Source organism: Rattus norvegicus, chromosome 4, assembly GCF_036323735.1.
Source record: "Rattus norvegicus strain BN/NHsdMcwi chromosome 4, GRCr8, whole genome shotgun sequence".
In the NCBI taxonomy this organism is placed as follows: Eukaryota; Metazoa; Chordata; class Mammalia; order Rodentia; family Muridae; genus Rattus; species Rattus norvegicus.
In genome coordinates, this window is record NC_086022.1 from 77,057,600 (window position 1) to 77,072,993 (window position 15,394).

Sequence of the window (15,394 nt, forward strand, 5' to 3'; positions counted from 1 at the left end):
CCAGGTTTCTTAGTGATGGGAACAGTACCCCTCCCTCCCCACATAGAACAGCAGATATGGACCCAAGAAAAAAACTCAACCATCCAGTGACAGCCTCAGCACCAGGGACAATAATGATCTTTTCTTTTTCCCCAATATTATCCTACCCAGCATCATACTCCTTTCCCTAGAAAGAAGCAAGCCCATAATCTCCTGCTGAAAGCTACGAACAGTTAAAACACTACACCTTAAAACTACACTAAGACCTTAAAATAACTTATTCCTACCCCATCCTTTTTTTTTTTTTTTTGAGGGGAGGAGTGGGTTTGTTGGGTTGGTTTTGGTTTTGGTTTTGGTTTGTTTTGTTGTTGTTGTTTTGTTTTGTTTTTTGTTGTTTTGTTTTGAGTGAGAGTCAAGGCTATGCTCTTCTTTGAATAGCTAAGAATGACCTTAAACTTCTGATCCTCCTGCCTCTACTTCCTGAGTTATAAGCACCTTCCACTGCTGCTGGCTCTGCAGCACTAAGGATCAAACACATGTTAGACAAGGACTCTAATGACTGAATAACTTCCTCGACCTTCAACCCTCTTTACAAATCTTTCTGCCCTACTTAAGACACCTGCAGACATATTTTCCCTGCTTTCTCATGTACATATTATCTACTCAGTTAGTTAAAAGAAAGACCATTGTTCTGGGACAACTCCAGAGAATAAGAAACATTAGGAGCTATTTTATGTCATCTATTCAGCACTGTACCCAAAGTGTATATTTTTATTTTTAATCGGATATTTTATTTATTTGCATTTTAAATGTTATCCCCTTTCCTGGTTTCTCCTCTGCAAACCCCCTTCCCATCTTCCCTTACCCTAATTCTATGAGGGTGCTCCCCAACCCACCCACCCACTCCTGCCTCAGCATTCCCTAGCATTCCTCTACACTGGGGCATCAAGCCTTCATAGGACCAAGGGCCTCCCCTCCCATTGATGCCAGAATAAGGCCCCTTCAGCTCCTTCAATCCTTCCCATAATTCCTCCATTGGGGTCCCTGCGATGAGTCCAATGATTGGCCTCAAGCATCCACATCTGTATTGGTCAGGATCTGGCAGAGCCTCTCAGAAGACAGCTGTATCAGGCTCCAGTCAGCAAGCACTTTTTGGCATCAGCAATCGTGTCTGGGGTTTGGTGTCTGCATGTGGAATAGATCCCCAGGCAGGGGAGTCTCTGGATGGCCTTTCCTTCAGTCTCTGCTCCACTCTTTGTACCTGTATTTCCTTTAGACAGGAGCAATTCTGGGTTAAAATTTTAGAGGTGAGTGGGTGGCCCCATCCCTCAACCGGTGGTTAGGGAATCATTCCTGACTTCTAGATATGGTCTTGACAGGTTCTCCCTCCACTTTGTGGGGTATTTCAGCTAATGTCATCCCATGGGGTCCTGGGAGGCTTTTGCTTTCCCGGCACCTGGGACCTTCTGGTTGCTACCCCCAGTCCTCCATCCCCCATTGCTATACACTTCTGTTCAACTTCCTGACCCTCTGTATATCTCCTCCATCCCCTCCCATACCTGATTCTGCCCCTCTTTTCCCCTCTCCCTGCTCTCTTTCTCCCAAATCCCTCCCATCCTCTACTTCTCTTGATTATTTTGTTCCCCCTTCTAAGTAGAACTGCAACATTCACTCTATAGTCTTCCTTCCTCTTGAGCTTCATGTGGTCCTTGAGTTGTATTATGGGTATTCCAAGCACTTATCAGTGAGTACATACCATGTGTGTTCTTTTGTGACTGAATTACCTCACTCAGGAAGATATTTTCTAGATCTATTCATTTGCCTACAAATTACCTGAAGCTATTGTTTTTAATAGCTGAGTAGTATTCCATTGTGTAGATGTACCACATTTTCCATATTCTCTCTTCTGTTTAGGGACATCTGGGTTGTTTCCAGCTTCTGGCTATTATAAACATGGCTGCTATGAACATAGTGGAGCAGGTGTTCTTATTACATGTTGGAGCATCTTTGGGTATATGCCCAGGAGTGGTATAGCTGGGTCCTCAGGTAGTACTATGTCGAATTTTCTGAGGAACCTCCAGAGTGATTTCGAGAGTGGTTATACCAGTTTGCAATCCCAGTAACAATGGAGGAACATTCCTCTTTCTCTACATCCTTGCCAGCATCTGCTGTCACCTGAGTTTTTTATCTTAGCCATTCTGCCTGGTGTGAGGTGGAATCTCAGGGTCATTTTGATTTGCATTTCCCTGATGACTAAGGATGTTGAACATTTCTTTCAGTGCTTCTTGGCCATTCCTCAGTTCAGAATTCTCTGTTTAGCTCTGTTCCCCATTTTTAATAGGGTTATTTGGTTCTCTGGAGTCTAACTTCTTGAGTTTTTTGTACATATTAGCCCTCTATTGGAGGTAGCATTAGTAAAGGTCTTTTCCCAATCTGTTGGTTACCATTTTGTCCTATTGACAGTGTCCTTTGCTTTTCAATTTTATGAGGTCCCATTTGTCAGTTCTTGATCTTAGAGCATAAGCCATTGATGTTATATTCAGGAAACTTTCCCCTGTGCCCATGTCTTTAGGCTTTTTCCCTCTTTCTCTTCTATTAGATTCAGTGTATCTGGTTTTATATGAAAATCCTTGATCCATTTAGACTTGAACTTTGTACAGGGAGATAAGAATGGATCAATTTGCATTCTTCTACATGCTGACCAGCAGTTGAACCAGCACCACTTGTTGAAAATGTTGTCTTTTTTCCACTAGATGGTTTAGCTCCTTTGTAAAAAATCAAGTGACCATAGGTGTGTGGGTTCATTTCTGGGTCTTCAATTTTATTCTATTGATCCATCTGTCTATCTCTGTACCGATACCATGCAGTGTTTAATAACTATTGCTCTATTGTACAGCTTGAGGTCAGGGATGGTGATTTCCCCAGATGTTCTTTTATTGCTGAGAATAGTTTTCGATAACCTGGGTTTTTTGTTATGAACTTGCAAATAGCTCTTTCTAATTCTATGAATAATTGAGTTGGAATTTTGTTCTTAACAAAACACAAAGTTTGATAAAACTTAAGCTTAACTACTGAGGAGCCACATGTTGACCTTTCACTGTATCTATGGATTTGGCAACTGAACTAAATTTGAAAAATAATTTTTAGAAGCTGAGAATATGGCTCCTTTGTAAAAAGCTTTCTGTCCAAGCATGAGGACCTGAGTTAGATTCCCTAACCCATGTAAACAAAAGCCAGATATAGTGGCATGATTTGTTACCCTAGTTCTGGGGAAGCCTGAACAAGTGAATCCCTTAGGCTCACTGGCTGATTCACATGGAATGAGTTGACTCCATGTGTAAACATATGCAAACATTTCCCTGCTCTTATTCTCTAAACAATCGAGTATTATGGCTGACAACTATCACAGCCTTCCTACTGTATGAGGTATTACCAGTAATCTGGAGATTATTTAATGTATATAAAAGGATGTGCATAAATTATTTGCAACTATTTAAGCACTTTATTTAAGAGACTTCCGTCCTCAGATTTTGATATTCACCAAGGTACTGAAACTAAGGGATAATGTTGTCTTTGTTTTGTTTCCAGGAACATGAACACTTAAGTTCCTTTTCTTGCCCTCCCCAACTCGTGGCACTAAGCCACTTACAGTCTGGTGTTGCTTTGTTGAGAAATAATTGAGGTGGCTTACATAAACTCATTAGAATTTTAATGTGTATATCTATAATGCATTTAACTTTAAATATTCCATGCACTTATCTGGATGTCCCTATATCCTAGATGCCTACAAAAACAAATAGCGTCAGTGAGGTAGGAAGGAAATTTAATATATAAGTAGAACAATACTTCATGTTTAATTTAAAATTATAGCTTAAGTATAGCAGTGCCAACATAAAGTTACCTTCATTAAAGAATAGTAATTGATTAAATGTCACATATAAACACGTTTTTATTAGAGAAAAGAAAGAGAAGTTTGTAGATGAGTATGAACTAATGATGTAAGCTCTGCTCACCTATTGTGCTCTTTAAAGACAGGTGCACACCATTTACACAGATTAGAGAATTAATGTTAAAGCTCAAGGCTTTAGAAACTACTTTAAAATACATCTATGGATTTTTATCTTAATCGGCCTTAACCTGGGATAGTCAAATGTGCACATTAGAAAAGAGTCTCCACTAGGGGATCAAGTTGCAAGTCAGGTCATGATCCCATATTAACTTCTTGATCCATTAGTCCTGATGGAATCTGAATGAGCTGGTTTGGAGTTTTCTTTTCTTTTCTTTTTTAAAAAAGATTTACTTTATGTACATGAGTACACTGTAGCTGTCTTCAGACACACCAGAAGAGACCATCCAATCTCATTACAGATGCTTGTGAGCCACTATGTGATTGCTAGGAATTGAACTCAGGACCTCTGGAAGGGCAGTCAGTGCTCTTAACTGCTGAGCTATCTCTCAAGTTTGGAGTTTTATTATGCCCTATAAATTGTTCTTCTTCCTGAAACACAGGCCACTCAGCCAGGCAATGGTTGGGAAGGATGGATCATGCCTTCCCAGGACTTTCATGGTACTGATTGATTAAAAGCACCTGGGTGAGTTCAGAAGGCATCTGATTCCAGGCTCTCATGTCCCGGGATGAAAGAGTACACATGGGACTCACAGTTAGAGTCAGAAGTAGAGACCATTCATTAAAAGAAAAGGTGCCCCAAGAGTGAGATTGGGATAGTGAACTGAGGGAAAAGCCACATGTGTTGTATGGCCCTTATAAGACATTTATAGCTGTCCCCATTTGTATTTTACAGACTTTCTCTCACACCCTATACATGCTCAGTTCTTTAGATGAAGCCCAAGGGAAGAAAGGCTTCCAGTCTTGCTCTGCAAGGTGGCATCTTTCACATGTAAATCTTGAGGTTTCTGACCCCATGCCTCTGCCGCATCTTTAGCTCCAGGCACAAATTGAAGGCAGCTCCCCTGAAGAGTCTCTGCTCTCTCGGCAATTGTGTAGGGATGCATGGCTGCTGCTCATGAAGGTTTATCATACTCAAGAAATAGGTCACATATATAGAATTGTCAAGATACATAGTAACTTGCCTTCTCTCTTCATTCCACAGGAAATTATTGGAATGCTGCCTCCTTCCCAAACCCATCATCCTACCTGCACTTCTCTACCTTCCAAGGGGAAACAAGCGCTGACATTTCTTTCTACTTTAAGACATTAATCCCTCGGGGAGTATTTCTGGAAAATCTGGGGAACACAGACTTCATCAAGCTGGAGCTCAAGTGTGAGTATTCATTTCCTATCAACACATTAGTGGTCACACAGAGATGTCTCAAGACAGTTGACAGGGAAGAAAAGAAAGCACTGCTTTGCTAGTGGTGGGAGACCATGCAGTAAGGTTCCCTGTCTGATATACTTGCTTTCCAAGGAAATGGGCCAATGAGTCGTCAGAGGTGTGTAAACCAACCTGAATGAAAGAGGGTGGAGGGACCTACATGAGGGTGGAGGGAGCAAATAAAAATATCAATGTGACTGAGGCAGCCACAGACCTGCCATCTAATGAAACAATAGTGTTTTGTTTTCTCAAGTTCTGCATCCACACATTCCAAAAAGTGTAGGGTCATAATTTGGTTAGGCAAAGGTACAGAAATGGACCGGCCAACCATGTGGAGTTCAACTTTCAGGATTGCTTCTGTGGGAAGAGAGGTAAGGCAAGTCCACAGACAAACATTGCTTTACCAAAGTCCATGGATCCTCAGATTTGGGCATTTATAATATCCAGACCTCCAGGTTAAATGATTTACTTATCAGGCTCTTCTGTCTGTTGAGATAAGTCAAAAGCATGCATAAGACTCTGAGCCCAGTCTTCTGCAAGATCTCAGCCCCCTGCTGAGTATGTCAGGCTGGCATTCTCCCTGCATCTGTGCCCTTTAGGTTCTCTGCACTACTGTTAGCTTATGCTTCTGTTCCAAGAATAATCCCAAAGCTATTTCCCAGTATATCTAAGGTTTTTCTCTTTTTGTACTTATAAATATGCAATGCACCATTTTAAAAAGATAATCTCGGATAAACATTTTTTATGTTGAAATCCCACTGAGTCCTCATTTTAAATGGTAGATTGTAACATAGAAGAAATAGATGAAGGTATTAGAGAGTCTCAGATTCAAACCCAAATTTAGGATTGAATTATTTAATCACATTGGATCCCAATTTTTGAATTATATAAAATTATGATGTTAATTTTGGGAAACTGTTTTGAAAATAGAATGCAGACCTTCATGGAGAATTTACTTCAGTATATAGTAAGTACTAAAATTATCTTTGCAAGGTTTCCCATTGTAATGTGGGGTTTTTTAGAATGATCAGAATCTTTCTTAGCCCAGTAGTGCTGGATCCAGGATCTTGAAATACTAAGCACCTGGATGTCACAAAAGTCAATCTGACATAGTGACTCTAAACCCATTGTCTCACACACAAAAAAGGTTAAAGATGAGGGCTCTTGTAGGATTATATACAATTTTTATACAATACAAATTTTACTAAGAATAATGGAATAACAAGAAATTGGGGGATTATGACAGAAACTCCCAAGAATAGAAGAGGCTTCCAAGAGAGAAAAAGAGCATTGAACTCCTTGGACAGGGGACTTTACAGGGACATGACAGATGCTAGATAATGGTTGAAATAATGCCCATTGGTGTCGACTAATGACTGAGTCAATCAATGCGGGCCCCACATGCTCTATGCCTGTCCCCCGGATCAGCCATGGCAATGATCATGTGTTGTTCATGTACTATTGATCTCTGACTCCAAACTAGTTATTTCTTGACCTTGACTGTTACTAGCTGTTAGTCATTTGGCCAACATTACTGTACTACACTTGGACTCTGCAGGCATCTCAGGCGTCATTAATTATACTATGCTCTCTTTAGCCTTATATTTACATAATCAGTTATAGCTGTACCATGACAGAGAGTAAACTCTAGCCCAGCCACTAAGGTATAGCTGCAGTCTTTCTTGATTGCCTCTTGTCAAGCTGGTGGTCTGAGATAGTCTCCTAAGCAGAAGCCACCCTACTTATTGTTGAGTCTGTTACAATCAGCTTCATTAGAAGCAAAACTTTTAAAAAGGGTGATAAATATGTCCTTCCAGAGCACTGGACATGGAAACAACTGGTCTGTCATCACTAGTCCTCTCCTTCTCCTTCTCTATCTAGCTTAGTTATCTCAAACTCAACTGAAGGTCACCTTTTCATCTCCCACACTTGTCCAGACCTTCCTAAGCAAACCCTTCCCCTTTCTTTAATTCCAGCCTCTGTTCTCACTGCAACAGACACGGGCAACTTACAGTTTTCACCATGGGCAAGATCTGATTAAAAAGAAGAGTGAAAGTAGTCTGGTCCTAGAATTGAAACTAATTAATTTATTGATTAAAATGCCCTCTCCACTGAATTAGGGTTCATAATTATTAAAATGGGATTTTTCATTTCCTTCAGTTAAAATTAATTTAACCAACTATGTTCTTACTTCCACATTAGTTAGAGGGCATATTAGAAATATCCCATGGCCTAAAAATGGGCAGCTCTATATTTGAAAAGTTCTATATGTTTCTATAACGTTCCTTGGATTCTCTACTGTTTAACTTGCTTGTGTTTTGTACAGTAATGTCTTGGAAGCAGGGAATAAACCTAGTTCAGAGATTGCATTGGCTCTCCTCAAGCATCAAAGGATTTCATTTATTTCTTGTTGAGGAAAATCTTCAGAGATTCTTTCAAAGCCTCCAGGTCTTTGGACTGTAAGCTTAGATCGTCACCTACTCCTCTGAGGCTCTTTCCTAGAAGGTCTTTCTGCAATAGCAAAAGTATGGCAGAAGGTGAATTACAGCCTCCAACGTGTCATATACCTGACCTTCTGTCATATTGTTTATATGGGGTGAAGAAGATAGAATCTTCAAGATGCAGGCTTGAAACAACCTCTTCTAGAGCCTCCTGTACCTTCTAAAATCCACTAAAAGTGAAAATATTTTTTAAAGACCTTAGATGGGCAGACAGTAGAAAGCATCACTTTGAGCATCTCCATCAGAGTTCAAAGGTGCCTTAGTGTTCTGTATGTGGTAGGTAATTACAGATGGGTGTACATGAGACAAACCTTTTCAAAGCAAGTAAGAAGTGGTGTCCCTGTGAAGCTGTCAACCCTTAAGAGAAATTGAGGCACAAATTAGTTCACAGTGTTCATTTGGAATGACCGTGTTGCAGCTTGGCAAAAAGGCTGAACTAAGCTATCTTGAATATATAACACAAGTTCCCACCACTTTCATATAACTGTTAAGGCAAAAAGTAAAAGTACAAGGAAAGGTATTGTTATTTTTGTGTTATCTGTGACCAAAATGCCTGAGGACACTTAAAAAGAGAATGATTTATCTCATCTCAAGATTTCATAGAGTTGAATGCATGGCCAGGTGACCTCACTTGGGCATAACATCACAGCAGAAGGAATCTGTGTCACCTGGAAGCTGCGATTTGAGTTGACCTGAAAGAAGTGAAGAGGCAGGCAGAAAAGGATCAGGGCAAGATAGAGCCCCAAGAGCAACCCCAGTAGTCTAGTTCCTTCCTAGGGTACAATATCTAACATTTTTATGTAACTCCCAACAGTACCATCAAATTATGATCCATCAAGAGATTAATGCATTCATTAGTTCAGAGCCCCCAAGATCTGATTTAAGTTTTTTATTAATCATTGTATTTGTTTACCTTTCAAATGTTAACCCCCTTTCCAGTCTCCCATCCACAAACTCCCCATATCCCTCTCCTCTACCTCTAAGAGGGTACTTCCCCACCCTTCTACCTACTCCCACCTCACCCCTCTAGCATCCCCCTCTCTGGGGTATCAAGCCTCCAAGTGCCTCCCCTCCCACAGATGCCAGTTAAAGAAGTCATCTACTATATTTGTAGCAGGTGCTATGGGCTGACCCATATATACTCTTTGGTTGGGGGCTTAGTCTCTGGGAACTCTGAGGAGTCCAGTTAGTTGATACTGTTGCTATTCCTTTGGGGACACAATCTCCTTCAGCTCTTTCAGCCCTTCCCCTAACTCTTCCACTAGGATCTCCAGGTTCTGTTCAATGGTTCACTGTATCTGCCTCTGTCTTAGTCATGTGCTGGCAGAGGACAGCCATACCAGGGTCCTGTCTGCAAATATATCTTGGCATCAGCAATAGTGTCGGGGTTTGGTGGCAGCAGAATGGAATGGATCGAGTGATGGGGCAGTCTCTGGATGGCCTTTCCTTCTACCTCTGCTCCATTTTCGTCCCTACATTTCCTTTAGACAGGGACAGTTCTGGGTCAAAAACTTTGAAGATGAGTGGACGGCCCCAGCCCTCCAGTGAGGGCCATGTCTGTCTACTGGAGGTAGTCTCCTCAGGTTCCATCTCCCTGCTCTTAGGTATTTTGACTAAAGTCATCCCTACTGGGTCCTGGGAGCGTCTCCCATCCCTGGTGTCTGGGACTCTCTAGTGGTTCTGTTTGTTCCCTTGGCTCCCTGGGCTCCTCTTCTGTCTCTTCCCATACCTGCTCCTGTGTCCCCCTATTTTTTTCCTCCTTCCTTCTCACAGCCAGGTCGCTCCCTTCCTCTGCCTCCTGTGATTATTGTGTTCCCCCTTCTAAGAGGTGTGAAGCACCCACACTTTGGCCTACCTTCTTTTTAAGCTTCATATGGTCTGTGAGTTTTATCGTGGATATTCTGAGCTTTTGAGCTAATAGCCACTTATCAATGAATACATACCATAAATGTCCTTCTGAGTGGGTTACCTCACTCAGGATGATATTTTCTAGTTCCATCCATCTACTTACAAAGTTCGTGAACTCATCATTTTTTTAAATTTTTTATTGGTTATTTTGTTTATTTACATTTCAAATGTTATTCCCCCTTCCTTAATAGCTGAGTAGTGTTCCAGTGTGTCAATGGACCACATTTTCTGTATCCATTCTTCCACTGAGGAATATCTGGGTTGTTTCCAACTTCTGGCAGCATTTTGTTGCATACAGGAAACACACATCAGTGACAAAGACAGATACTATACACCAAAAGTTCTAAGCAAATGGTCCCAAGAAACAAGCTGGAGTTGCCATTCTAATACCCAATAAAATAAAATTTCAACCAAAAGTTATAAAAAGAAATGAGGAAGGACACATCATACTCATCAAAGAAAAAACCACCAAGATGAACTCTCAGGTCTGAACATCGATTCCCCAAATGGCAAAGGCGCTTATATCTGTAAAAGAAATGTTAATAAAGCTCAAAACACACATTGATCCTCACACAGTAATAGAGGGAGACTTCAACACCCCACTCTCACTAATTGACAGATCATAGAAACTGAAACTCAACAGAGACACAGTGAAACTAACAGAACTTATGAACCAAATGGATTTAACAGATATCTACAGAACATTTAACCCTAAAATGAAAGAATATACCTTCTTCTCAGTACCTCATGATACCACCTCCAAAACTAATCATACAGTCAGACAAAAAAGCAAGCCTCAACAGATACAAAAAGATTGAAATAATCCCACATATTCTATCAGATCACCATGGACTAAGGCTGGTCTTCAATAACAACAAAAACAACAGAAAGCCCACATACTCACAGAAAATGAACAACTCTCTACTCAACAGATTGGTCAGGGAAGAATTAAAGAAAGAAATTGACGACTTTCTAGAATTTAACAAAAATGAAGGCACAGTATCCCCAAATTTATAGGACACAGTGAAAGCAGTGCTAAGAGAAAATTCATAGCACTGAGTGTCTTCATAAAGAAACTGGAGAGATTCTACACCAGCAGCTTAACAGCACATCTGAAAGCTCTAGAACAAAAAGGAGCAAGCATACCCAAGAGGAGTAGATGGCATGAAATAATCACACTCAGAGCTGAACTCAATCAATTAGAAACAAAGAGGACTATATAAAGAATAAAAAAACCAGAAGCTGGTTCTTTGAGAAAATCAACAAGACAGATAAACCCTTGGCCAAACTAACCCAAGGGCACAAAGACAGTATCCAAATTAACAGAATCAGAAATGAAAAGACATAACAACAAAAACTGAGGAAATTCAAAAAATCATCAGATCCTACTACAAAAGCCTATACTCAACAAAACTGGAAAATCTAGATGAAATGGGTGATTTTTCTAGACAGAAACCCAGTACCAAAGTTAATAAGGACAAAGTAAACTATCTAAACAGCCCCATAACCCTTAAGGAAATAGATGCAGTCATTAAAAGTCTCCCAATCAAAATAACCCATGGCCAGATGGGTTTAGTGCAGAATTCTATCAGACTTTCTAAGAAGACCTCATACCAATACTTCTCAAACTGTCCTACAAAATAGAAACAGAAAGGAATACTGCATAATTTATTTTATGAAGGCACAGTTATGCTGATATCTAAGCCACACAGAGACCCAACAAACAAAGATTTCTCTAGACCAATTTTGCTTATGAATTTTGACACAGAAATACTCAATTAAATTCTCAAAAACCAAATCCAAGAACATATCAAAATGATCATTTACCACGATCAAGTAGGCTTCATCCCAGGCATGCAGGGGTGGTTCAATATATGGAAATCCATCAAAGTAATCACTACATAAACAAACTCAAAGAAAAAAAATCACATGATCATCTCACTAGATGCTGAAAAAGCCTTTGACAAAATACAACACCCCTAAAAGTCTTAGAAAGATCAGAAGTTCAAGGCACATACCTAAACATAGTAAAAGCAACATACAGAAAGCTAATTGTTCTTAAAACCGTAACAGGCATACACAGGTGCATTCTACTTAACCCAGCCAAACTACTAATGAAGATTAAAATCCAAGTAGTATTATATCAGTTGTTTGTCAAGAATATAAGTTAAAAAAAAAACAAGGTAGAAAGACATCTCCCAGGGAAAGAATTGAGTGTCTTAAACAATATATTTCAATTTTCTTGGAGCGGGTGGTTACAGAGTTGACAATTCTGGTGAATAGCTGTAGGAAAAACAATAGCTCTCAGCAGATAAGCAACAGAATGTAGAGATTTGGGGTTTAGCTGAGTTTGAATATATGCTGAGAAAGGGACATGTATCCCTGTGGTCGAAGTGAGGGAAGCTATCTGTTATAACCTCTTAGCCTAGTATTTACATTATGCTTCTCTGTTTATTAACTCAGTCTTACTTTTGACACTAGCACTTCAATGATCACAATTATTCACTTCAACTTCTCTTTGTTAGATTTCTGGGTGGTAAGTAAAGAAGCCTTCAGAAGAGCCTTCTGATTGCTGACCACCAGAAAGCTCAGAAAAGGTGTTTTTCTCCAGGCAAACTTTGCTTACACTCTCTCTCTTTCCCATTTCGTTTGTTAGGCTTTCTGATGGGAATTTAAATGTTGTTTCTCTGTGTGTGTCTCAAAGGGATTCCGTCACAGTGTATGCCTACATGTTGCTTTCCAGAATAGCAGTCCCGTTAATTAACTACATTGTGCCCTTCTGTCAAGAGTAGAGGATTCTTGACTTGGAGAACAGTGAGCTTGTGTACCACAAGTTAATGAGATGTCATCAGCATCCTTTGCACAAGTAGAAAAACACAAGATAAAATCAAAGCAATCTTACTCATTAGCATACGTTAAGGTAAAATTTTAACTCCCCTTCTCACTTACTATTTCATGTTTATTCATTCATTCAGTGAGTTTTTCCTAGATGTTTACTAGGCTTCTGGTACTGTGATCAAGGCTGAGGGAACACGCTCAAAACAACTTTCTTCCTGTAACAGATGTGGCCATTTGGAAAGCAGGCAAGTAAATGGGTGATTGTACATTAACAGGCCAACTCAGCTTTCTTAGGTCGTTTTGTCTGAGACCTTTGTACAAATCTCACACACACACACACACAAACACACACACGTCATGGCAACCCTCTTAAGTGAACATATTATTCACACATGCACTTTACAAATGAGGAAACTGAGGCATAATTCGAGGGTGGTCACATAGCGAGGAAGTACAGAGCTAGGGCTTGGCCTCAACTCTTTGCCCCTGAATTATTCCTGTGGCCATGACAGTGCTTCACTTCTCTCAACAGACAGCGACTGCCTTCCAGTGCTCATGGAGAATATTAAAGCAGCGTAGAGTGACAGGTTCTTCCCAGGGAATGTAATGCTTTAATTAAATTTTGATGGATGAGCAGGAGTCGATAAGGTAAAGATGAGGGGAAAGCAGGAATCTGGAAAGGAAGGGCGGATCAGGATAAAACCAAAGGAAAGAAAATATTGAGTACTGAACCATAAGACTCAGAAGGGATTGGGGCTGGGAGGGAGGGCAGGGTAGTGTATTAGGGATTGGGACCATAAGAGCTAGAAGGTAAGCAAGTTTAGTGCCCAGTACTCTCTTTTCTGTGGCACAATTTGACTTGACTTGACCTGAAAATAAAAGTTACAGTAAGTTGGGGTGTAACAAAAATAGACTGGTATTCATCAGAACACTTAGTAAAAACGAGATCTATTGGTCCATGTTTTATAAGGAAATGCCTGAGGAAGGCATTTTAGTGCATTACTAACTCATATTTTGATGGAGAAAGTCTAATGGGCATGGTTCAGGATCTTGCAAAGGACCTTCTTGGCTGTGTAGCTGATGTTAGATAGAACGGTGGCTACATTGAGAGAGAGCAAATGATGATCTATTCCAACAGTAAGCCAGAGAGAGGCTCATGGTCAGGCACAGCCTCCTGTTCCGTTTTATGAAAATTCATTCCAGAGGCCCAGCATCCCCTTCCACTGGCATGCTCTCGGTGACCTAAGGACCGCCCGCCCATTGAGACTTACTCTTTAAGGCCTCATTCCATCTCCCACAACAACTAGAAACTAAGCCCCCAGCACATATGCTTTCAGAAGGTAAAACCAAATCATAGCATAGACAAGGAGTGATGGCCTCCATTAAGATCACAGAAGAATGATGTAGAGAAAAGACAATTTTCATACTTGATATAGATACGAATATGTAAAACAAAGATATAAAGGATTCAAGACATACAAAAATGAAAAGTCATCCCAGTTCAGGGATGGAAAATAGCTGGCATAAGACAAGACAAAGACAACCATGTTCCAGAGACTTAATGAAGTTTTGAGATAAATAAAAATGTAGTGGAGAACATTACTGCTGAGAAGCCACAAACATGAAGTGATCGTTAGGCTTAACAATGACACATCAGTATTCCAGAAGTAACGAAATGTTGGAGAAATGGTTCAGCATGAGTCACTTTCCTAGCATGTGCAAGACCATAAATTAAATTCCCAGAATTGCAAAAATCAAGTGTATTAAGCCATCAATGAAGTGAGCAAAAATGGTCTTGGAGCTCAAAGAAGAATTATTTTATTTATTATCCTTTTGTTTAAAGATGGAAGAGACACACACACACACACACACACACACACACACACACATATATATATATACATATATATATAGGTATATGTATGTATATATATATATATATGGAAAATCTTGACACAAAGAAGAGTTCAACCCAAGAGAAAGACGAAAGGAATGAGATCTTTTGAGGAGATCCACATGGGAGACTATGAGCATCCTGACACCAGAAAGCTTGGGGAAAATGGTTAAATGAAGAGAGTAAACATAAGCCAGCAACCAGGCACTGTCCATGCAAACCAGACCCTCCATTCCTGTTGCTCTTGTTAGTAAAGAAGATGGTACCTTAAGAAAAAATTACTAGAGCAAATTCCAGAAACCCCAGATTATAGAACCTTGTCTATCACTATCAACCACGGACATGCATTAACCTTTTTAGCACTTTCCTTAAGGAAACTGCCTGACTCCTCTAACTGCTTTTCCCCTCTTCTGACCATGGCAATAATCATTAACTATTCTCCCAGTAACAGGTCGTCACTTAACTCGGTACCTGTTCATGCAGGTTCTGGAGAAGATACAGAGACCCTAGGATAAGGAAAGAGGACCAGATAGATACATTTTCTAGGGAAGGAGACAAGCTTACTCATGACAACATGGATACTAAATTTGTTAGAAGCTTTCTAAGCAGCAGGACTGTTCTAAAGTTTTATGATACAATCCTTTGAGATTTCATTTTAAACAATTATTCATAATCTAGAGATAAGGAAAGAGAGCACACAGATATAATTCAGATTTCAGATATAATAATTTGGATTAAGTAAATACAATAAGTTAATGATAACGATGGGCATGAGTTATTGAAGCATTCAAGACAGAGGATATTGCAACACTGAAGGAAGACTCTGGGGCTGTAGAAAGGGTGAAGGGAAAGGAAGAGTAGTCCAACCACTTCCTGGCCCAGGATACGGACCTGGGGCTAGCAAGGCAATGCTGAGTGCTGTGCATTAGGATCCTGTCAGG

General features: G+C 40.1%; 1 protein-coding gene across 3 annotated transcripts in view; it reads left to right on the forward strand.

Annotated features, from left to right (window-relative positions):
* The window catches only part of Cntnap2 (contactin associated protein 2), a 2,256,901-nt gene that overhangs the window by 1,948,242 nt on the left and 293,265 nt on the right, over positions 1-15,394 (forward strand). For all 3 annotated transcript variants that reach the window (NM_001427648.1, XM_039109027.2, XM_039109028.2), the window contains one exon: positions 5,091-5,261. In NM_001427648.1, coding sequence (NP_001414577.1) covers positions 5,091-5,261 — 171 coding nt within the window. The remainder of the gene's footprint in view (positions 1-5,090; positions 5,262-15,394) is intronic.